This window comes from Canis lupus, chromosome 4, assembly GCF_048164855.1.
Source record: "Canis lupus baileyi chromosome 4, mCanLup2.hap1, whole genome shotgun sequence".
Lineage (NCBI taxonomy): Eukaryota > Metazoa > Chordata > Mammalia > Carnivora > Canidae > Canis > Canis lupus.
In genome coordinates this window covers 83,866,293-83,891,863 of record NC_132841.1, presented here as the reverse complement: position 1 = coordinate 83,891,863, position 25,571 = coordinate 83,866,293, and the positions used below count along the sequence as shown (strand labels likewise).

General features: G+C 37.1%; 1 protein-coding gene across 3 annotated transcripts in view; it reads right to left on the bottom strand.

Annotated features, from left to right (window-relative positions):
* The window catches only part of CDH12 (cadherin 12), a 954,721-nt gene that overhangs the window by 17,954 nt on the left and 911,196 nt on the right, over positions 1–25,571 (bottom strand). For all 3 annotated transcript variants that reach the window (XM_072825028.1, XM_072825027.1, XM_072825029.1), the window contains 2 exons: positions 20,072–20,325; positions 7,398–7,534 (listed from right to left, as the gene is read on the bottom strand). In XM_072825028.1, the coding sequence (XP_072681129.1) occupies positions 7,398–7,534; positions 20,072–20,325 (391 nt within the window). The remainder of the gene's footprint in view (positions 1–7,397; positions 7,535–20,071; positions 20,326–25,571) is intronic.

Sequence of the window (25,571 nt, the reverse complement as noted above, 5' to 3'; positions counted from 1 at the left end):
ATTCAGGGACCCCCAGGTGGCTCAGCAGTTTAGTGCCTGCCTTCGGCCCAGGGTGTGATCCTGGGGTCCTGGGATCAAGTCCCGCATCAGGCTCCCTGCAGGGAGCCTGCTTCTCCCTCTGCCTGTGTCTCTGCCTCTTTCTCTCTCTGTGTCTCCCATGAATAAATAAATAAAATCTTTAAAAAAAATATGAATTCAAGGGAAAGGAAAATAGAAACCACTTCTTGTTGGAAGGAATGTCAACCCCAATGTCAGAAGAACCTATGGGAAGGGAGAGACACAAACGTATGCCCATTTTTGGAACCTACAGCAAGAAATCTCTTGTAGAAATGGTTCGCTAGTAACTAGCATTGTAACGCTTAATAAATCTTAAAAAAAAGCCCTGAATTTTATTTATTTTTTAAAGTTTTTAAGGTTCCACTTAGTTAACATATGGGGCAATATTAAAACCTAACCAAAAAGGGAAAAGACCTGTATTCTGAAAACTACAAAACACTGATGAAAAAAATTGAAGATGACACAAAGACTGAAAAAAACATCCCATGCTCATGGATGGGAAAACTAAATTTTAAATTTAAAAAGGAAGCTAGAATTGATAAGATGGCATGTTCCTCATGCCATCCTCCTCAATGCTAAGGAGTTTTATAGGGGCAAAGAAAAGTCATTGGCTTTATCCACAGTTCTCGTGAATGTAGTATCCTGGGATTCCACATAAGATTTTATTTGACAAAGTATCGTGATGTTCTACAAGTCTGAAAATTACAGCTCTATAATTGCTTACTGATGGGTGAGAAAACTGGTATAATCTTGCCCTACATTTTTTTTTTTTGTCAGACCTAAGGCTAGAATCCAAGTCTTCTTCCTATGTTTGTCACTACTCCATGATTTATATCAACTCATCCAAATGAGAAGCCATACCACCTGAGATCTGCCCATGTATGTGATGATCACTTACTTTCAAAGAGTAATGTCTCTGCTCCTATCAAGGCCACCATGCTTGAGAAAGTCTAGCTTACATTCAAGTGTCAAAGTGGTAGGTTTTTTTTTTTTTTTTTTTTAAAGATTTTATTTACTTATTTGTGAGAGACACAGAGAGAGGCAGAAACATAGGCAAAGGGAGAAGCAAGAGCCGTGTGGGAAGCCCAATATAGGACTCAATCCAGGGGCGCCAGGATCATGCCCTGAGCCGAAGGCAGACACTCAACCACTGAGCCACCCAGGCATTCCAATCCAAGTGGTAAGATTTTTTTTAAATGATGTATTAAATATTCAATAAATGCTGGCCAGATAATAGAAGAGTTCCAAGAACCAATGAGAAATGTAATTGAAAATGTTTTGAAAACTGTGAAGCACTAACAAACACAGGTGCTAGTATGTTAAAATATGCTGGAGCTATTAGGCTTCCTTATTTAAAGATGACATCTGCTTTTGAATAACTATCAGTGTTAAAAATTCAATTTTGTGAGTATGTACTAAATTGCAACTACAATAACTTCAAGAGTGAAATCTTAGTTTTTTATGACAAAAAAAATGAATTATAGTGTGAAGAGTGCAAGAAACACTGAATAAGTAACACAAGCTTTCTTTCTCCTTTCCCTTTGAATCAATTCACTTTGAAATTACAAGTTAAGATGAACCATCTCTAATAATAGCTCTGTTCAATTACAGTAGTATGATCTGTATCTAGACCGAGCAATCCATAAAGAGGATTTAAATTATTCATATATACCTATGCTAAAGTCAAATATTACTTTCTATGCTGCTGGTGACAAAAACTGATCTCTAAAGAAAAAAGAACCTTTAAAAATACCGCCAATCAATTTTTTCCCCAATGAAAATACTAGAGGAAACCTATCATTAATTTTAAATATTTGCAATAACACAAAGCCTTAGATATTCTGAATTCTTTTAGAGCAGGAGTTACTTCATATTCATCTTAAAACCTCTAGGGTTTAACACAGAGCCTAGTGCATTCTAGAAAACTGAATATTATCAATGAGTAGATATTCTTTCAAAACCAGACTAAACTGAGAAGCTATGGTGGGTATAATACAGCTGATAAAACAGAAAACTTTTGTGGACCACTGGCACCATGATATTCCTCATATTTTCCTTGAATTCACCCATGGTCAATAAGACTGTAGATGCCAAAAATAATAATAATAATAATTAAAAAAAAGACTGTAGATGCCATTTCAAAACTTTACATTAAACTCTCTATAACTTTAAAAATCCTTCTCAAGTGACTTCCTTTAATCACAGCAAAATTAAATTAGTATTTGGAGAGCAAATAAAATCCATCATTGAATTGATAAAAAAAGAGGTGATTTTATACAAGTAGTTACTAGATGTAAGTAAGTACAATCAAATCTCTGAAACATGCAAATTCACTATAGAATTGTAATACTAAGCAGTCAAACATAGACAGATGATAGATGATAGATAGATGTCAAGACCAATAAAAATTTCAATTTGATTTTATGCACATTGCAAATGTATAATTTTTTACTCTTTTGTACTTTAATTATCTATGCATATGAAAACCACCTTGGCTAGCTCAACTAATAACTTTTTTTTTTTTCAACTAATAACTTACTTAAAATATATCTAACAAGCTTAGGCAAGTGATCAATGTCCCCGTGACCTTCTGTATCAGAGTATGAGAGCCCAGGACTCCCATCTTCACTTGGTCAGCACTCCTGGTGTGACACGGGGTACAAACAAAATACCTCTGAGCTTCTATTTCCTCACACTCACTGTGTAGACCATAACACTCATCTTGATTTAATGTATATTAAGCTAGTAGAATTGTTTATTTTATTTTATTATTATTACTTACTGTTATTTCAGAAAAATGAGGTACTTCTCATTTGGTCTCAGAGCATCATTTCACAGCTAACTATGTGGCATGCGGGCAGGTGAAATTCTTCAGTAAATTCTACAACAAAATCTATTTTCTGGTGTTTAAACCCATTATCACTTAATGACCACACTCCGGTAATTTATAACTTTTTGCAACTTCCCCCTGGAGGTTGAATAAGAATACCCTTAAATCCAAAGTCTCTAGAATTAAGCATAATTTGCATAGTTATAGCTTACCAAAATTCTCTATTTTGGGCAATTTCCAACTATTCCTAAACCTTATTATCCTTAAGCATGGACTTCGGTCTCATTTTTTTCTCATAACTCACAACATATTGTGTTTTGCACATAGATGATATTCTATATAAACTTATGAAAACAAATGTATGAATTTGTGTTTAGCCTGAATAATGGGCAATAATGTCAGAGTCTAATTTTTCTGCACATATGAAAATGATGTCATTTGCATTATGTTGGAGTAAAAAGGAGTTATAACAAAATAGCTCGGCAGACCAAATAACTTCAAAAAGTAATCAACCAATAATTTAATCTCAACTCATAATGATATATTTACATGGAAAATATTCCCCAAAGATAGCAGTGAGGGAGTCGGTTCACTGATTTTTGACCTCTTTCACAAAAAATGCAAATAATCCATTGCTATCTGGATAACGATTGACCAAGAAAATAATTGTCTCTGATGTCATTTATTTCATAATTATATAAAATATGTTCTAGAGCTTTAATTTAGATCATTTTAATTATCTTTGCCTAATGACATTTGTTACAATAATGCCAAAAAATACTGGAAACATCTATGTATTGAAGGTTTCTAATAATTTGAATGAAGTGAATTTTTGGAGCTTCCATCTTTTTTAAAGTTCTCAAGATTAGTATCATAAAAAGCAAAGCAGTAGTGCATAAAAGAATTATTAGGAGTCTAATAACATTATTTGGATCTCCAACTACAGCAACACTGATTAATGACTACTTTTTAATTAATTGGAAGTTGTTCAATCATTGTAACATTTCATTTGCCTGAGATTTTTTATGTAAGGTCAGGCCAAAACACATGCTAGCTCAATCTGCAATAAGGTATACTTACATAATTTTTCCTCCTTGGCAGCACAAGTATAAACTATTTCTCAGTCATTCGCCATGATGATAGTTTCCTGCTCAGCTGGCTAGTTTGATCAATGAAAACAGCCTTGTGCATTAGAATATGAATAGAGTTTACTTTTAAACTCTGTGAATTCAAGCAAAATAAACCCTACAATAAGCCATTCTTATTGTAAATCTTTAATTACCATGTGGTATGTGTTCAGCCTATTTATTTTTCACATGGATAAATAGCATTTACCTCAGCAGACATCCTTGGGGCCCTAAAATCTACACAATGGTCCTTTCATAGGCACTGGAACAGAACACGGGTACCTATTTTAGAAATAATAGCTTGACATCACTCTTACATTGTATAAGATTTTATATATATGGATATATACATACATATATATATGGATAAGGTTTTATATATATATGGATTTTTTATTTATGGTATGTGTATATATATAGGTGTGTATATATATGTATATATGAATATATACACATGTGAATTATGTGTCTAAGCCCAGTTCTGCACATTTCCCAGTGAGAGTCAACATAACTAATGAGAATCCACATGCTAGGGGTTCCTAGTTCGCATTTACATAAACACTAGAGCCAGCATGTGTCCTAATCATATTGATAGCTTAAAAAATAGATTTTTCTAAACATGAAAAGTCTAAAATTTAGGATCAGTGACACTTGCTTCCACTGCAAAAGTGCATACCCTCCTTCCATTTTCTAAGTGGTTGAAGTGCAAGTCTCTTATTGGAGGGATCAGAGTAGCTACTGCAAGTACCCTCACACCGTGATGCTGGTTTGTGTGGCCTACATAACCATTGGGGAGAAGGAGATCTTCCAGAGCTACAGGTTACTAATGGATGTCTGCAGGCTTTCATCTAACTCAAGATATGGAAGCCTCCTATTCCTATTTCAAAAAAAATATGCACTTTTTTTTGTGCATGCATGAATAGGCTTAGGTAAGATTAGATAGTTTTTAATAATTTCTTTTATTATGATCAATATGTCTGTGACAAATACGTTATTTGAAGAGACTACCCTCTGCTTAGTTGTCATTTGCTATGTACAGGTCATTAGAGTGAATGGTTCAAGGAGGTCTTATATTCTATAACTTAATTTATTTTCACCACACTTGCCAAAGATCTTAGAAAACCAAAGTTTATTTTCTAATTACAATACGGTGGCTAAGCTATTCCCCAACATTCAGGATGAGTGAAATAATTGAAAGTTGACATGAAAGGAATAAAGAGCAACAAATATAATTGTAATAGGAAGCAGTGCAGAAGGGGGGAAAGATGCCAAGTGTGAAAGGAGACCAGGAAAATACCATAAAGAAAACAGATGTCCTCTAAAAAGACTGGCATTCTGTTCTCCTGATGACATATCTGCTTAGGCAGCTGACTGGATGATCTTCTATCAGAGCCTAAGTGAGCACAGAGGGCAGATTTGGAAGGTTATGGCAAGACAGAGAAACCACTGAGGAGAAGAGCAACCTGTGAAGTACCTGTTCAGTGGGACAAGGACGTGTGAATTTCCTCAGGGTCAAGGGGCACAACAGGAGCTAAAATTGAGAAATCCTGCTACACACTCACCCAGGAAGACTGTCCTCTATATGAGGGGATCCTGGGGTTAAGAAGTTGGAAGGTCTACTGTTTTGGTACCCGTATCCAGTTCCCATGCAGGTGGGATACCCAGAGCCCCCCACATCAAATAACTCAGAGATCACTTGAGAAGACAATGTTTGGGCAACTGCCTTTACTGCCAGTCCACTTTAGCCTTAGAAGCAATGGCAAGGAATGGAGTAGTACATGGGGGCAGATTAAGAGAGACTGACGTATTTGCATTTCCCACTTGTCTCTGCCATTCTAACAGGCTGGAGAATCTGTACCCCCACAAGCGAGGGGTCACAGTTCCAGCTTACAGTGTCATTGAGTTCTGCAGTCATCTATTGCTGCGTAACACAACAAATGACCTCAAAATTGCTTGGACTAATGACTATTTAAGTCTTTCTCACAACGTCGTGAGTCAAGCATGTGGGCAGGATTGCTCTGGGTGCACGTTCCATTTCATGTGGCATTGGTGGAGGCCACATGGTGGTATTAAGCCAGCAAATGGCCTGGCCTAGGGATTCCAATCCAACACAGTTCCGCGCACACATGGCAGGTGTGCCAGGAAGGCCGAGCTGAACTGGGATGGTCAACGTGACCACAACCATCAGTGTGTCACCTCTCTAGTATGGAAGCCGCAGGGCCGTCACTTTACTCACATGAGAGGTCAAGGTTCCAATAAACAACGTGGAAGCTGCAAGTTCTTTTATGTTGTCCTACCCTTAGAATAACCAAAAAGCAATGAAATCAGCCGAAGAGATCATTAAGACCTGGGAATAGGTGTTTGACTACTCATGTTTGGAAGCAATTGCTGAAGATAAACAAAACTGTTTCATATTTACATCCCACTCGGTTGAGACTGAACGAAACCCTTCAACAGATACACTCACAGTTAGCTCTTCCCTACCTACGTGGAAACATGAAATTAGCTGCCAGAGTGTTTGTACCAGATGAACCAAATAAAATGAGAAGGAAACAAAAGGAAAAATACTCAGAAGGGATTTCGCAAGAGACCATCAGCAGATGGATGGGGAGATGCACTTCGTTGTGCAAAGAACCAGGCTGATGACCAAATGTCACCATTCTCCCCCGAATCTGTCACCTTAGGAAACTGAGAGTATCCCCGATTGTCCCTCCGAACATATAAGACCTATGTCACTCTCTGTCTAGAGGATTCTCTTCTGGACCAAGCAGAAATCAACACAAGGGATCAGTTCTAACAATCCTATCGGTTCTGAGCGGCTCCTTAAAGAACAGCACTTAAAGCTCCTGCAGTGGCATTCATGAAAAATAAATAAATAAATAAATAAATAAATAAATAAATAAATAAATGATAAAGAGCAAAACATTCAAATTACATTCGAAGAAAAGGAGAGGGAAGGAAGAGGGGCGATCTTTAAAATGCTCTCATTCGTTTCAGAAAATATTTCAGAATGAGCCGTTCTGTGTCAGCATCAGTCCCTCCCGCCCGGCCTCTGAAGCTCCCAGTGTCACACGCACAGGGCTGTGGGCGTGCAAGAGGAGTTGGAACGCGGTGCATACTTGGGGGGACCGCGTGGCAAGGGATGAGGTCACCCGAGACCTGCCCTGCGAGCCATCGCGCGGGCCTGCACACAGGGCTCCCTGGCAGCTGTCACCATTCCCCTGGACTGCGGCTGCGAGGAGAAGGAACGGGTTTCTGAGTTCCCCCAGGAGACCACTCAGCTCTCAGGCCAAAACTGAAAAACACCTCAGCAGGGACTCGTCTACGAGTGTTCAGTCCAAGGACCCGCAGTGCAACATTGATCCTGTCCACACCATACTTACTAACTTTACTCGCAATTATGGAGAAATTGTACTGCGCGGTGCTTTCTCTGTCTAGTAGTTCATTAGTGGCGATGGTTCCTTCAGTTCCGTCTATTGTAAAGTAGCTGTCCCCATCACTCTTCCAATCTATGAAGTACCTGTGTGTAAAAAGAGGAGATGCAAATGTGCAATGATTACACATGAATCATAATGGCAGTCAGGCTAACCTGACACAGCTCCTGATTTCTCTCCCTGTAGCTCTTACCCACCTGGCAATAAAGAAGGGTGTAAATGACAGCTTCTTTATTGCAAAGTCAGTATGCTCAAGGGGAAACTGGAAATAATAAAAGATTTAGTACTCCTGCTGTTCATATTATTTTAGGGTCTTGACACCTTGAAAGCTCAGCAGAGACTAAAATTCTAAAGCTGACCATGGGTTTCCTTAACCTCCTGAATATTAAAACTTTTCCAAGCAGTAAAAGATTCCTTGGTGGTGGCTGTGGGAAGGGCAGTTGGGGAGGGGGGGACATCTGGAGACAGTCACTCAGGCCAGAACACAGGTCGAATGTTTCTTTCCATAGAGAGGAAAAAAATAAAAATCATATTATGAAAACTAAGGGGCAATTTTGCAATCAACAATGTGGCAATTGTACAGAAGTATTTCCCTCAAACACATAGAAAAGAGCCACGGTTGTTTTATTACTCTGCGTATCAGACAACTTTGTAAATAACAACAACAAAATAGTGAAGTGGGCTAATATTGTCTCTTTATCCTCTTTATTAGGGAACCCTTTTGATAATAATAGATGTTACCTTCTTTATGTGAAGCGGCTGGACTAAACTAAAATAACCCAAGAAAATTAATTTAAAAAAAATTGAATTTGTATAAATCTTTATGTAATAGAGTGGGGGAAAAAAAAAACTGGACTAAAATAACCCAAGAAAATTAATTAAAAAAATTTGAATTTGTATAAATCTTTATGTAGTAGATAGAGTGGAAAAAAATCTTTTTCCAACACACATTTTCCATCATAGTAATAAACATTTTGAAATCTTAGCATGTACCGGACACTGTTCTACATGCTTACATGTATTACCTTATTAAAGCCCCACCAAAGCCCTAAAAATATGTATTTTTCATCTCCCCATTTTACCTGTGAGAAAACAGAAGCGTCGAAATGTTCAGGAATCTGCCTCAGTTCACATAGTTGGAAAGTTATAGAGCTGATACTTGAACTAGGTCGTGATGTTTCCCATACAATTATCATCATTCAGTCTTACCAGTTTTAAATAGAACATTTTATGTGCAAGGGCTCTGTTTCCCAAAAGGCTCAATGAGCAATACATTTAGCACAGTTACTCTAGCCTGGGAATCACAGTGAAGTCAACACAAGCAGAAGACATGAGGACAGCGACCTCTCTAAATCCCCAGGCCAGACAAAGGGGTCTGGTTGTTCACTGTGAAGTTAGTCAATCCACGTGCTTCAAAAAGCCACGTTAAGATACCTGGACTGCAAAGCTCCCACACAAACCCCTAAAACCCACACCACAAACAGCTGGGCCCTATTTCACGCAACAGTGTTTTTGTTTGTCCCTCATTCACTATTATCTAGCATCTAATCTTGAGCTCTATCACCTCCTGATGCTTTGGCAACCCCCTTCTCTGGATGTGATCATTATGAGAATTTTTTTTTTTTAAGATTTTATTTGTTTATTCCTGAGAGACACAGAGAGAGAGGCAGCGACACAGGCAGAGGGAGAGGCTGGGTCCCTGTAGGGAGCCCGATGCGGGACTTGAGCCCAGGACCTCAGGGTCACGCCCTGAGCTGAAGGCAGACACTCAACCACTGAGCCACCCAGGGGCCCCCAGCACCACTTTAAACTGTGATGTTTTGCCTAAGATAGCAATTAAGAAATGACCATCAATGCAAATGAAAATGGAACTGCTCCTATATTTCCTAGATGTTTTCAGAGAAGACATGACCCCTGTGCTAAAATGTGTAGATCATCTTCCAGAGGTGGACCCTCCCAGAGCATAGCTCACGCGTTGGCTTCAGGTTTGCCACAGTCCCCAGCCAATCTAAGCGTACGGTGATTTTTTAATTTTGATTAATCACAACAGCAAAATATGGACGGTCTAATTTGCCTCACTCACCAGTGTAAATGGGCAAAACTCTGAAATACAGAATTTGAATCATCTTACCCTTCCTCGGCGAGTAGGTGAGATTTAAATTTTTTAAAAAGGTGTTTATGATCTATATTTAACGAAACATGTATAGTTCATGTGAGTATGCAGCCACTGTTGCTAAGAAACCTGTTTTAACAATTGAATAGAAATAAAAAAAATTAAAGCATTAACCTAATCTGTGCAGACCACTTGACAGAGTACAATTTTATTACTTTTCTGCAAATGAGTTTTTGGAAATGCCTTAAAAAGTTTTCTTCTCTTCATTAGGTAAGCATTCTCCTTAAAATTGTGTCTTTTAATTTGCCTAATAACTTTCTCACAGTTAATGGAAAAGCTAAATTCTCAAACACATTTTATAAAAAGTACTTGATGGTACCGAGTTACTCTAAAAGTATTACATCTCATTCCTTAAGCAATAAAGACGGGGGAGTAATGATTCAGGTCAAGGTAGGAAATGTTCTTTTGTTAATGTGAAATAATCAAAATTTCTTCCCTCTCTCTTCTCTTAGTCACTGGTTGTTTTTTGTTATCGTTTTGTTTTTAAATTTGTCGTCTTGGGAAAGATAATTAAGTGAAAGTAAATTCAGTTAAATTTATTTCCATAAACATTTTATTGAGAACCTAAGCCACATACAGCAACACGTAGATTAGAATTGCTTCATCAAGAATCAAAATTACATTTTTTCTTAGAAATCTCAACATTTCTTTCGAAATCCTAAATAGTAGTTGCTAGTTTCCTATTAGTTCCTCTCGGGTTTTTTTTTTTTTTTTTTTCTTAATCCTCCTCCTCATTCTAACTTTCCTCTTAGTAAGATTAAAAGTTGTATCTTAGGTAGTTTAGAAAGTTTCGCTTGTTTATTTGAAGTGAAACTAAACATTTTATAAATTTATGATTGAAAAAAGGCATAACCCTTTTGTCTTCAGATTTTCCATTTGGGAAAAAATGGAAAAAAATTTCCATTTCCATATTCAATCATAATATGATTAAAACACATCTTTAAAGAAAGGTAAATACACCATAATCTACAGTTTATTAAAATTATAGTAGCTGTACTTTTATTTCCCTCCAGGTTACTTAAGATTTTCTGTTTTTAGAAAAAATGATTCTATTTATTTCTTCAAGAGAGAGACAAAGAGAGCATGAGGAGGGGTGGGGCAAAGAGAGAGGGAGAGGGAGGAGCAGACTCCACTGAGCTCAGAGCTGCAAAGGTGGCTCCAGCCCATGACCCGAGATCGTGACCTGAGCGGAAGCCAGATGAGCAACTGACTGAGCCACCCAGGCTCCCCCAAATTTTCTCATTTATAAAGTCATTTTTAAATAGCCATATATGATCTTCTGACTTTATATCTTTTTATATACCTGGATGCCAACTCTATCTTCCCCCAAAATTTTATACCCAGACTTTGGTTTATTTCTCAGAAACTCCGAAGCAGCCTGCTGTAGTGGGAAGAAAGTCAAGTTTAGGCAAATATTGATCTAATTTGGGTTCCAAAGTTAAGAGCTTCAATATTAAACAGGTAGTCTCAGTTTTCTCATGTGTTATAACCCAGGACAGTACCGCACGACTAAATAAACAAATAACGTGATCACGCCTTGGCTCCTGTTTTTGCCAAATCCCTGCAGGCAGTTTTCTTGCTTCCTTGTTACAAAATTCTATCTTCTTACTTCTTTTATCTTATTTATAGGTTTTAATTGGCATTTACAGTCTCTCTCAAATTAGAATAGCAAAATAATTGTATTTTCTTTTGTTAATGACACAGAAAGTTTCTAGAGAGTAGGAAGGATTCTTCACCAAGTTTGTTGTTCTGTTCCTAGCATTTTGTACTTTATGTATGAATTGTATTATTTCATGAGAACCTCCACCTGTTGTTGTTAATCATGGCCTGATCACGTTTCAAGCACGGAATTATTTATTTTGTATCTTTGATTATTCAAGCATGTTAATTCTGAAGTATTTTTCAGGTATGAGCAACATAACTACTCCTTTGAACTGAATCAAATGCCTTTTGTTTGAGGTCACAGTTGGATTTATTCACTCTCCCTACTAGCTGTGGCCAAATGTCTCTGAAGAAAGGTACCATTTTAACTAGAGTCATTTACCATTTAAGACCCAAATATAGGCACCACATTAGAAAACAGCTTTTATTTCCCTTTCTTTGTAAAAAAAAAAAAAAATTAAAGATTTTTATTTATTGATTCATGAGAGACAGAGAGAGGCAGAGACACAGGCAGAAGGAGAAGCAGGCTCCCCGCGGGGAGACCGAAGCGGGACTCGATCCCAGGACCCCAGGATCACAACCTGAGCTGAAGGCAGGCGCTCAACCACTGAGCTACCCAGGTGGCCCTATTTCCCTCTCTTTCTAATAACAGCTTCCTATCTCCCTCGCAATTTGTTTACTCTTTGGCTCATTTACACTCTGAAGATTTCATTCTAACTCATCAAATACTCTTCTTTTTTTTTAAGATTGATTCGGTTATTTGAGAGAGAGAGAGGGTGAGTGTGCAAGCTGGGGTAGGGTGGGGGGGCAGAGGGAAAGTCTTAAGCAGACTCTGTGCTGAGCATGGAACCCAACATAGGGCTCGATCTCACAACTCTGAGATCATGACCTGAGCTGAAAACAGTGTCCGACAGTGCTACCCAGATGCCCCAAGTCATCGAACAGTCTTATAATATTTTCTAAAGAGAGGGTTTCATATCTATGATATATTTAAAGTAACTGATCTTTTTGAAAAATCAAAATAATATGAAATTTCGAATAAAGGTGAGGAACAGCTATTTTCCAAAAGCAATTAAAGAAATCATAGAAGTGAATGGGCTATAAAATGTATGTAACTTACATGGGGGAATCCTTTGCATTTCAGTTAAAGCAAAGAACTGGAACCAGCAAAAGGTAAACTCAAAAAGTCAGTTATAAAGAATACATAATTCTTTTTATATACTTTATATATATATGTATATATATAATTTTATAATTCTTTATATAACTTGGATGTTTTGTCATTTTGAGGACTTAACATGAAACAATAGGAAGCCTTCAAAATACTTTATCATCCTAGCTATGTGGACACTTAGCCGTTGATATTTCCTTCAGCAAATAACTAGAATAATATGAAATTTGTTTAAAAATAAAAGCTCAAAAAAATAAAAATAAAAAATAAAGGCTCATCATTGATGTCAAGATCCATTCCAAATAAAAATTAGACCTGTAAGTCTGTATCACAGATCCACTGAATTTTATCAATAAACCCTTAGTTATTTCTAAACTTTATAAGAACTTTGTGGTTGTCCAGGACAATAAAGGCTACTGAATCTCAAATAATAAGATTTTATTTCCATACATACCCCCAAAAATATTAATAAAACAACTGTATAATTTGGTTTTGTTTTCCCAGCCTGAGAAATGTCATAGTTCAATTAAACAGTTTTCAGATTTAGTTAAAGTTGTTGGAAGGTTCAAATCAGGGAAACATGTGAAATGTTCAGAATACTTTCAAGTATATAATAAGGTCCACAATTATCATATTTTAAGGAATTAAATATGGTACATTTTTACTGACCTGTTTTGACTTTTTATCAATTTTGTTTAATAAGCTACTGAAAACTCTGGAATTTAATTATATTTTCAACAATCTTAAAATTAAAAAGCAACTCAAAAACTTGGGTGAGTATCTCAATTACACTAAAGAACTTGGGGGATCCCTGGGTGGCTTAGAGGAGTAGCACCTGCTTCACCCCAGGGCATGATCCTGGAGTCCCAGGATCAAATCCCACATCAGGCTCCCTGCATGGAGCCTGCTTCTTCCTCTGCCCATGTCTCTGCCTCTCTCATGAATAAAAAAAAAAAAAAAAAATCTTAAAAAAAACCTCAAATATCTCTTAATGCATAAGCAAAATATACGTAAAACAAAAGAACTCGGGGAGCAATTAGTTTGACTTTTAGAATCTGGTTGCTTATGGTTAAATCCTATTCTCAGTCTAACTAAAGACATAATTGGATCTTCCTAAACTTCAGTTTCTCCCTCTGTAAAATGATGTCAGTTGTGATGCTGAAACAAATCTGGCCGAAGTGCTCAGCTCAAAGCCAGGAACAAATTAGTTATTATGACGTCACCTATATGTTGACAGTTAATTGCCACAAAAGCAAATAAACACCTGTCCATTTGGTACATGTCCTTTGCAGTTGCTCCTTTTTTACAGATTGTCAATGGATCGGCCATTTGAGGAAAAAAGCAAAACGAGTTTATTCACAAAGGATCTTCTCATTCTTCATAGCAAGTTAAGTTCTTGACCAACAACATCTCAAATGAATTATTCTTAATCATTCCATTGGTGTCAATTTAGAGGAAATGCTTCCTTCATTTCCATTGCAATCAAAATAAGCAGGTACTGCTAAGAAAGGTGTCGTGTTTCTTAAATATTGTCAGCTACAGAACAGATCCCATTGTAAATGGAAGATTCTGATGGATGGATAATTGGATAAGAGCATGTCTGAAGATAATATATACTCAACTGTCTCACTGAGGGGACCTTCTGAGGAGTTTCTGACTAATGGCTACCCAAGCAGATCAAGGAGAGATTACAGACATACAAATCAAGTCACTGATAAGTTGCACAACTTAAAACTAGCATTAAGAAATCTAAAGGGAAAGTCACTAAAACTCAATTTTTCTCTTTACCTTTGTTCACGTAATTCCAATACCTTCAATTAAAATAGTTTCTCACCCTCTATTTCATCTCCTTCATCCTGACTTTAAAGAATTCTTGTATGTTTGGGAGAAAAGTCCTTTATCAGATGTGTCTTTTGCAAATGTATATATTAAAATCCACATTACGAATGCTAAAGGAAAGAGATAAGTAAGGTAAGCAGTACTCAAAAAGGATTAACTGTTTTATCTTAATGAATATTTTATATGACCTTATGGATAAAATGTTATCTCCCCATTGCTATCTGAATCTTCAGTATTTTCTAAGAAAACAGGCCATAATATAAAATTAGTTTGCTCTCTGCTAAATAATAAAAACTAGAATACGAAAGAGTGATTTGAGCTACACAAAATGAGAACCTGAACTCTACTCTCAATGCTTCCACAGGAAGCATTTTTAAAGATCACTTTAAGAAAAAGAAATAGTGTGGTAGTCTCTTTATCAGAAACTATCTTTCACTAATTACTTTATTAATTCTAAGTGAAGTCAATCAACTATTAACAATACCTAGGACTAAGCACCACTAAAAGATATACAGTCAACATTTAGATCATTTGAAGGATTCAGGGGAAATAATGTCATGAACCATACAAAACATATTAAATGAAAAAAAAATAGAGATACTGTGTACAAATGGTAGACATGGGAAGGAAAAGCAGATGGAACCCGATAGTATGGATTATTTCAGAGAAACTTAGGGATCAAGTAAAAAGGAAGTGTGGAGTTTAGACACTACAGTAGCAGCCTAATGCATTTATACCTGGGGAGTTGGCCCTATTTAACTTTTTTTTACTATTACTGTGATATGTTTAGGATCCTCAAGAGAATTATTTGTGCAAAGTTGAGTTTTGTATGACTTCTACTTGCAAATGTACTGATGACAGTTAGCCTCCATTATTTCCATTTATAGAAGTTATGGAACTTAGAAACCATTTACTAAAAGAGAAAAAAAAAAGAGAGAGAGAGAGAGAGAAAGTATGCTCTTGACTGTATTGTACTAAGATAGCATAGATTAAGCCCTAAATACCCAGGTCTTCAAACCTTTAAAAACAAAAAGAACAAATTATATATATATATATATATATATATATATATATATATATATATATATTTTATATTTATATTTAAATTTATATTTTATGGGCAGCCCCGGTGGCTCAGCGGTTTAGCGCTGCCTTCAGCCTAGGGTGTGATCCTGGAGACCCAGGATCAAGTCCCATGTCGGGTTGGAACCTGCTTCTCCCTGTGCCTGTGTCTCTGCCTCTCTCTCTCTCTCTCTGTGTGTGTCTCTCATGAATAGATAAAATAAAATCTTTAAAAAAATAAAAAAATAATAAATTTATATTTTATAAATTATTTAATATTTTATAAATTATTCAATTTTACATTTAAATTTATATTTATATATTTATTTATTTATATTTATTTATTTATTTCAGAGAGAGAAATAGGGGGGAGAGGGGAAGAAGGAGAGAGAGGGAGAGAATGCTTGAGCAGACTCCCCACTGAGTGCAGAACCTGACTGGAGCTCAATCCCAAGACCCTGAAATCATGACCTGAGCTGAAATCAAGAGTCAGTCACTTAACCAACTGAGCCACACAGGCACCCAAAACCTATTATATTCATAGAACAGATCTGCTTATGGTCAATTTGAAAAAAATACAAATGCACAGATACATATACATTCTATATTTCATTATATATTAGGATAAATATATCAAGAGAACATTAAAATAAAATTAAACTCTGCATGTAGAATGTGAGAGAACAAGGAAATATCCCCAACTCTCAAGAATCTTTTCATTTTTCTGCATTTTGGGGACGGTGGTCAAAAAGTGAATACGTATTCATTCAAATAAGCAAAAATGATAGAGTTTCAATATGGCTGATGTCTTTAGTGAATATAAAAGATAAGAAAAACACAATATTTGGAGGAAGAAGTGAGTTAGAATAGGTGACAAGTATACCTATGGCTTCGCCACCTAAGATGGCACAAGTCTAGGATGAAGGCGATGAAATAGAAGGTGAGAAACTATAGAGGGAATGGGGGGAATAGAATTGTGTGAGCAAAGGTAAAGAGAAAAGTTGAGTTCAGTGAATCTCATTTCCAGATTGCCTAATGCCAGTTCTGAGCCAAATACCACTTAATGCCGTATCTGAATTCGTATGTTTATCAATGACTGGATTTGCCTATCTGCAATCTCTCCTTGATCTCTGTGGGTACCATTAGCCAGAAACTCAGAAGAAGCTCCTCCCAATGAGATAACTGAGTATATATACAAGGGTCAGACATGATCTTCTCAAGTCACTCACCCATCAGAATCTCTTCCTCACAACAGGATCCACCCTGTAGTTGACAATATTAAAGAAAGGCAACACCTAAAATCCTCTGTGCTCTTTCATCTTTCCCCCACCCTCACCCCTGCCAAGCTCTGGAAGCCACCGATCTATTTACTGGCTCCCTAGTTTAACTTCTCCAGAATGTCATATGGTTGGAGTCCTACAGCCTGTAAACACTCCGGATTGGCATCTTTCTCCTATGTAACATACATAGTAACATAAACCTCCATAAATAACATAGATATCTTTTCATGGCTTACTAGGTCATTTCTTTTTATTTATATTTTTTTAAAGATTGTATTTATTTACTCATGAGAGACACAGAGAGAGAGGCAGAGACACAGGCAGAGGGAGAAACAGGCTCCCTGTGGGGAGTCTGATGTGGGACTCGATCCCAGGATCCCTGGATCACGACCTGAGCCAAAAGCAGATGTGCAACCCCTGAGCCCCCAGGCGTCCTTAGGTCACTGTTCTTGAGGTGCTAAATACTGTCTTGCCTGGATGTACCATAGCTTATTTGTCTACTCACCCAACTCACCCAACATCTCAATTCATTGTAACATCATACAGGGTATTTTCGCCACTCTAAAAATCCTCTGTGTGAACAGCACAGGTTGGAACTATGCAGGTCCACTTACACGTGGGTCTTCTTCGATACAGTACAGTATTATAAATTTATTTTATCTTCCTTAGGATTCTCCTCATAACATGTTTATTTCTCTGGCTTACCTTCTTGTAAGACTACAGCATATAGTACATCTATCATAGAAAATACGTGTCCAACGGCTGTTTTCATTATCCATTAGGCTTCTGGTCAACAGTAGGCTCTTAGTAGTAAGATTCGGGGGAGGGTCACATTATATGGGGATTTTCCACTGCAGAGGGCCAGCGCCCCTGACTCCCACACCGTTCAAAGGTCAACCGCATGAGGAGTCATCACTCGTAACGGAATCTTTCTTCCACCTTGCTTCAGTCTTTGCTGAATGCCATTGCACTCTGCTTCTTTGCTGTGGCTCAGTGATGATAAAATAATAATATTAATAAATACCCACTGGGATGGCAGAACAGAGCCCTACATTACTACCTCGCACAGCAGCCCTGTGAAAAGACAGTTAAGCAAAAGAAAACCAAGCAGAGAGCGTACCTGAACATGTCAAGTAATTTCACTTTTTGATGCTTATTTTTCACAACATAGTTTTACTATCATTCTTAAGTGAACAAACATGTTTTCAAACAAACAAAAAAAAAAGGTAATTCATACCCTATGTTTCCTCAACTGACATGATTCAAGCTTATTGTCTACTCCAAGGACATGGAAGTAAGACAGCTTTCATGCCGATTCAAAAGCAGCTCTGTCTTTTGACAACCCCTCCCGGGGATCAATTAGATCCATCTGTGTCTACAGCTTTGGCGAGTCAGGCTGCTATCCATTAGAAGTAAGACTGGGGATGTTACTTTATTCCACATAAAGTAGGTCTTGTTAGACACGAGCTGCTGTGACAGTAATACCACCTCCCTCACCACCCCCAAAAATCAGTCCTGTAGTTCAAGAGTATCTCTAAGACGCAGGCTTCCTTTATTCCTCACACGAGGGTCTTCACTCTAGACATGATGTTATATCTGGAAGTCTGTAACCCTCACCTTACCTTCACCAGGTGGTAGTTTTACTAATAAACTCCCTGAATTATTTTTTTAATGTATTGCATTAAAATCACATTTTATTAATATTTTGACTCTATCATGCTTCTCTCAGTCTTCAAAGTTGAATGCACAGTAAATTAAACAACTTAGCATGTTCTCTAGGTATCGTATTTCACTGTGTTCCAAAATTCTCAGTTATTGAACTATAGAGAGTTTCAATCCATATTTATTTACCTTCTTATTACTTTCTTTACAGCCCTCCATATTTCTTCTGTAACTGTTTATACTCTTGAAATTACCTGTAAATCTACTCACCAGGCATTTTCCACTTTCATGATTATCAGCAGCACACCCAGGGCCTCAAGTATAGGATTGATGAATGATAACGGGTTAATATATAATAACTACCAATGGAGCTGATTTCTTGAGAATGCCCCTACAAAGATTGGTAATAAATATAGTTTTCTGGAATTAAACCGAAAGGATATCATTTTGTAATGTGGACATAGAGACCAACAACTTGAATCCAATGAGTAAATTAGCCAGCCTTCGACCTGACCTGTAGGGATACTCATTAATTGCCTTTTTGCTTCTCTTTCCCAAGACAAATGTGCTTTTTTTAAAGTTCTCTCTTGACCACCGAGATGTTTCAAGAAGGGGATTACCCAGATGGACTTTGGGAGATGGATTCAGGTGAATACAAAGAGCAGACCTTGCATGCTCTCCTGCCCTGTCCTAGGATTTTTCCTATATGCTATGAATATATTGAGGTAACCACTGAATGATTTATTATTTAAATCATTCAGCCTTTTTAAATTGTTATTATTGCCCCATGGCATAAAATCTTATGAGATATGTGTCTATATATTTTCCCTATGTCAAAAATGTCTTTGTATTAAAAGCCTACTTTTCTTTGGTCTGGTTTTGTTTATGAAGGTTCAACCGCACTGCGGTGGAAGATTCAGAACAAATCACATATGTCTCTCTGTCTCTCCCGTTTCAATCAATCTCTCTCTCTCTGTGTGTCTCTCTTTTCAGCCTCATTCCTATATATATGCTGGATGTGGACAGCTAGCACGGAATTTAACCATACAGAAGAAACATAGTTGAATCAATAGCAAGTCTCAAAATATGTGGCAGGATCTGGGGCACCTCCCACCCTATTTAAGTAGTAGTACAAATGGAATGTATGGGTTTGGGGTGGGAAGAAAGACAGAGATTATTTTCTCGACTCTGTTGACAGCTCTGTGGCCTCCCTACACAGTACCCTCATACCCTATATCCTTATATCAATAGGAGCTCTTTGTAAAGTCTGGGCTTTGAGCAATTCCATAATCCGTCTTACCCTAGGACTGGCACTACCTGCTTTTATCAGTGGACACAACTGCCAGTGAAAACAATGAACTGCAAATTCCAAATGGCAAAACCATCTTTATCAAACACTAACTTTTAGTGAGAGAGATTTCGGAGGGATTGAAAAATGTATTACATGTCTACTCTATTTGAGGCCCTGTGAAAGTAGCGTAGTATCATTAATCATGGGAAATCACAGATTGAACACAGATTTAATCACGGATTAAAAAGTTAAGATTGTTTCGCTTGAGCGACACGTCCAACATCACAGCGCTACTAAAGCCGGTCGCAGGGACTGACAGCAGATGTTTTTGGTTAAATCCCATAGCTTTTCATCCAGTATTATCACGCTTTCAAGTCTCCCATCACCAAACTGAATCAATTCATCCAGGTTTGGATAGAGCGTTTTTCGTTTTGTTATTTGCTTTCTCTGACCCACAGAACCTAAAACGTTTCCTTTGCTCACCTCACAGCACTGCTGCCCACATCTAGGTCTTGTGCAGTGACAGCACCAATGATGGTCCCAACTGGAGTGTCTTCATAAACCTCCATGGTGTAGAGTGGCTTGCTGAAAACTGGTGGCTCTTCCACGTCCAGCACGCTGATCTTCACTGTGGCTGTGTCTTTAAAAGGTCCGGCTGAGTGAAATCTGTGGTCAAGGTGAAGGTTGGAGGCTTCCACTTTAAAAGTATATGCCTTCTTGGTTTCGAAATCTAATGGCTGAAATGAGGACAAATCAGAAATGAAGAGGTGCACTTACACAGAAGGCGGGGAAGATGGGGCACAGGGTTTCAGAGCATTGGCAAGTTTGTATCAATTTTGTAGGGGTGACAAAATTTTTAATTAGCAGGTAAAGAAACCTTCTCAGAGGGACCCATTCATAGAATAGTCTAGGTAACCTGTCAGGATAATCAGTTGCACGTATTAAAATGGCAGGTAAGCGCACACACGTGCTTACGTAGGGCTTACTCGTTTCATCTGAGCAGTTAAAGCTGCCAAAGAGATTTTAAGGGCAGCATTTTCTAGTCTTATACGATGCTGACCTCTAGTGGAATCAAGCTGTGATTAAAACCACGAAATTGAAATTGGAGTTAACACGGTCTACGTTCCAGTTACAAGTTGGGTAAAACAAAATATATATTTTTTTCTTGGTCCTTCTTCTTATTTTGACAATAATATCATTTTTTATTAGACATTTTTGAGTGTTTGGGTCTTTTCAATAAAAAAGAACCATGTCAAGCTTTAAAACATACACAGTAGTAATTATACAAAGTGTTTCCGTCTTTGGCGTTTTCAGCAATGTGTATATAATTAGTAAGCATTGCAACTCATCTCCAGGATATTTTACCAATGTTTTACCTTGAACATATGGGATCAAATGAAAGGAAATTGTGAAACATAGTATTTGGAAGTCATTCATCCATGAAGTCACCGATTCTCTATTATTTTACTACTACTTCTTTTCACTTTTATGCTGACTAGTAGTTTCATGGTCCCAATAACTGAAAATACTATATTCTGGAAATATGGTGCTGCTGTGGTGTTTTATATAAACTATAAGGTCAATGGCCTGACTTCTAATCACCTATGAAAAACTAACACAACACGCAATTAACATTAACAGAGAGATTTTCAGGGACCTTTAAAAGTTTCTGTTTTCTAAATTAATTCCCTCTGGTGTGACTCCAATGACTTGGCTAATTGCTTTGTCAACACATCTGGTTTTTTGCCGCAGCACACCTGGGGGAAATAAAGGAGGCATATTTCTCTCTTAAGGACAAGAGTGTTGTTTTATGCATTTTCTCTGAGGATGAAAAAAGGAAATTAAAAAAAAAAAGAAAAAAACACTGTGAGATCCTCTCACTATTCCACAGAGCTTATTAGAGCAAACAGTAATACCTTCTAGATGTGGTGTTTAGGTTTTGTCCATAATAATTTTCATTCAGGGGAAATCTATATGTATTATCCCTGTAATTATTCCCTTATTTTATCTAATTCATCCAATTTTTATTCGTGCTTTTTTATCTGCTTTGGGCTCAATGTTTTTTTTTTTTACTTTCTATATTTTTAGTTACTTGCCTCGCACCTATTGACCTATTACATCAATATGTTGATTTCTTCCATTTCCATCACTTTCCTGTTAGGAATGTCAATTTATCTTTAAGCCAACAACAGTAAAGAATGACATGCATGACATGGCATGCTTGATATTATAGCTATTGCTTATGTGAACAAAATATAAATAACATCAAGTTTTGGTGAACTATAAATACTCAATGAATGCTAAGCAATATAATTTTCCATCTTAGTGACCCTCTATCATCATCATCATCATCCCCTTTTCTCCTCTCCTCCTTTCTTTTTTTTTTTTTTTTTGACCCCCATTTTCTCATGTAAGACTATTTTGATTCTATCACCTTGGGTCCTTTTGCCTAGAAAGCTAATGGAGCTGCCCTGGCTTATATTTACTCCTTTTTGTGGCCCAAAGTTAACTTCTGTCTTAGACGATAGGAGCTGATACCAATTGCTTCCTTATTCCCTCCCTGGTTTCCCCTAGACATTAACATGCTCCTGCTTATTTTCATGATTGGGAGACTCTTTCTAGACAAAACCTACATTTCATTCACCTCCTTGATCAACATGCCACACCCACCTGACCGACTGATTCCCACTTCAAAGTCCATTTCAGGTCCAGAAACAGAAGGAGAATTCTGAAAACTTTTCCACACTTTGTCTTTTTCCTCATGTCAGAATATTATCAGGCATAGTCTATGCCTTTTAAGAATTTCTGACATTTCATAGCAGACAAATATTTGGTGGTCAGGGAGTGAGATGAGACTCTGTGCATACAGATTATTTTGAGACTGGAAACTTGTATTGTGCAGTGATCAAAGAATTGGAAAAAACTCTAAGACAAATGCCACAATGACATCCTACATGGCCTTACTTCTTGATGATCCTGACCCCTGGGCAATGCCATTTTATAAAACTGAGTAGCTCAGAAACAGCAAACAGAATCAACACTGACCTCTCTCTAGTTGACTTTATCCAAACCATCTGGTTAACTACCCTCTACATTTGGGGTTTGAGGATGAGGGTGCTGAAGAATAAAACTCATCTAACTTTACAACCAACAAAAACTCTAATATTTGAGATAGGTATAGAACAAACAAGATTATTTTTTATTCCTAGAAAACTAATCATATTCTATGACAGAATTCCATTATCGTGAAGTTGAGCTAATTTAGCTCTTGCACAATAAATAGAAACCTTTATAACATTGCTTGGGGCCCATTGGATTTCGTGAACCTTTCCAGAAAAGTAAGAAAATGATTGATTAAAAAGAATTTAATTGAGTTCCTAAGGCTGTTTCAAGAAAGGAAAGTTAGTAAGACCAAAATTTCCAAGGAACAATTGGCATTATAGGGAGCAGTATGGTAAAAACAAACAAACAACAAAAAAAAACCACAAAAAACAACAACAACAAAAAATCAGTGACTATGGAGAAGCAAAATATAGTATATTTCATTGCTTTTCAGGGTATAAAGGAGGAATTGGGCAAACATCACCTATTTGCATATTTATTTTTAGACACTTTCTCTGCTTTTACTTTGCTAAGATCCAGCTCATGGAAAACTACATGCAATATTAAATGGTAAATGCATTTTTTTTTTCATTTCAAGGAGGAATATGCGATTGTGGCATAAAATGCAAAACAATGGCTCCCTTGGATTTTTCAGGATTTTAACATGGGTCCAGATAACGTTTTGTGGAAATGTAGCTGTAGATCTATTTGGAGGAATTAGCAAAACAGCAGCTTTCATAGAATTCCAAGATGTCCCCAAGATTTCTGCCCCTTATAATTCCCTTCCCTTGACTCTGTGAGCTGCATGTGAATGGCCTCAGATATCACCCCAGGAATTCAAGTTTGATGGAAAAACAAAATATGCAAATATAACAAAGGGCCTTCATGACTTGAAGTTGAGTGAACCAAAAGGGAAATTTGAGTTGAGGGGTCAGACCTAATTATGTGAGTCATTAAAAAAAAAAAAAAAAAAAAGTAATTCAGATAAATTGTTCCTGGCCTTGAAGAAGTAAAATTGGGAGTGTGGGATCCCCCTGGCAAGTGCATAAGGGGCGCGTTCAGGAGCTGACGCTGAAACATGGCCAATGACTAGCAAGAAACACAGGCCTCAGGCAGAGAGACACCAAGAAATGAACTCTGCCAACAATTCCCCTGAGCTTGGAAAACATCTCAAAGCTTCAAATCAGATTGCACCCCAGCCTACACCTGGATCTCAGCCTGAGAGAGCTGAGATTTCAGCAGAGGATGCCATCATGGTGGTCTCTTACCCACAATAGCGGTGCTTTCATTGCTCTTGACTTTCTACTCTGCTCTATTGCTTCAATTTTTATGACTAAGCTGCATCTGTATTATTTCACCAACAGAGGGAAGTCATCACTCAATGGAATGTATCCTTTAGTGATAAGACTCTACTTTCTCAATCAGATCATAGTTCCTCCTGGTCAATGGAAGGGAAAATTTTCAATCAGTCCAAATGAGGGCTGTACCCTTCTCCAAAACAGGGTAGATGCTCTTCAAGACAAGCAGAAAACAGATTTGTACCAGGCTGAACTGTGATGAAAAGACAAGAGCAATAAGATCTCGTAAAGAGAGCTCGTTATGCCAGGGTGCACCACAAAGATAAGACTTTCAGATCAAGCATCATTTTAAAGGAAAATTAAGTTTGCCAAAACTGAGTTTTATGATCATCATGGTAACCAGTTTATTTGTTACTAGCATTTTCCGTTCCATAAGAAATTATTCTAAAATTCTACCACAACTCAGGTTACATAGTAAATCATCCATAGGTGATATCTGCACCAACTTCTTTGATTTATTCAAATTGATTTAGAACCAGAGTGATTGAGTCAAATGTTTGGAGTTGAGGACATAGTGGTTAATGAGTTAAATTAAGTTCATTTTATCATGAACCTTCCATTGTAGAGAGGGAGAGCCAGAACAACAACCAAAAAGTAAGTACATAATTTTCAGTTAGTGTTAAGATTTAGGGGAGAAATGGGATAATGGACAGGAGGGAACATAGTTACATAGGGCCAATAGGAAGTGCATTTCTAAGGATGTAATACTAGGAACTGAGATGAGAAGAACCAGGTATGGTGAAGTCAGAAGGAAACTAGCCTGATGGAAGGTGAGCAAGGGCAAAAGTCCAGATGCATTTCATTCCTCCTTTCAATAAATATTCCTTGACATCCCACCATGTTCTAGACATCATTACCGAGGATAATGATGCTGAACCAAGCAGATAAAATCACCACCTGCACGGAGCTTCTAGGCCTTGATGGACAAGACTATGAGAAATAAGCAAAATATGTAGCATGGTAGTTGACAATGAATGCTATGGAAAAATGTAAACCATGGGAGACAGATGTATGTTTTGTGGGTTGGGGGTAGATGGGCAAGTTTGTGTGTATCCTAAAACCACTGAGGAAAGAATTCAACTCCACAGCTTACTAAAAAGTAGTGAAGTTTGAGGGATAAAAGTTGTTACACTATTAGGTGAGAACGCCCCAACAACAAAGGGGAAAAAAAAATCAAACATGGCCCTATTTAAAAGCTGAATTTTAGGTTTCAGAAAATTTCAACAGCATCTTAGTTTTACAATTAAAAACAAAAAATCTTTAAAAAGCTACAGAATGACCAGACCAAAAAAAAAAAAAAAGCATTTCCTAAATAAAATTATTAAAGAAACATACATTTCATAAAAGCTACTTCTAAATAAATTTGTGACAGAACTATTTATTAGAAACGCGTTTAATTTTTCCATGCATCAGTCACACTCCAGGTTTTTGTAGCACTACAAAATTTTGATAGTTTTAACGAATTAACTTAAGAATCACGGGCATTATTAGTTCTATGCCCATATTTTAGTGACAATATTTTT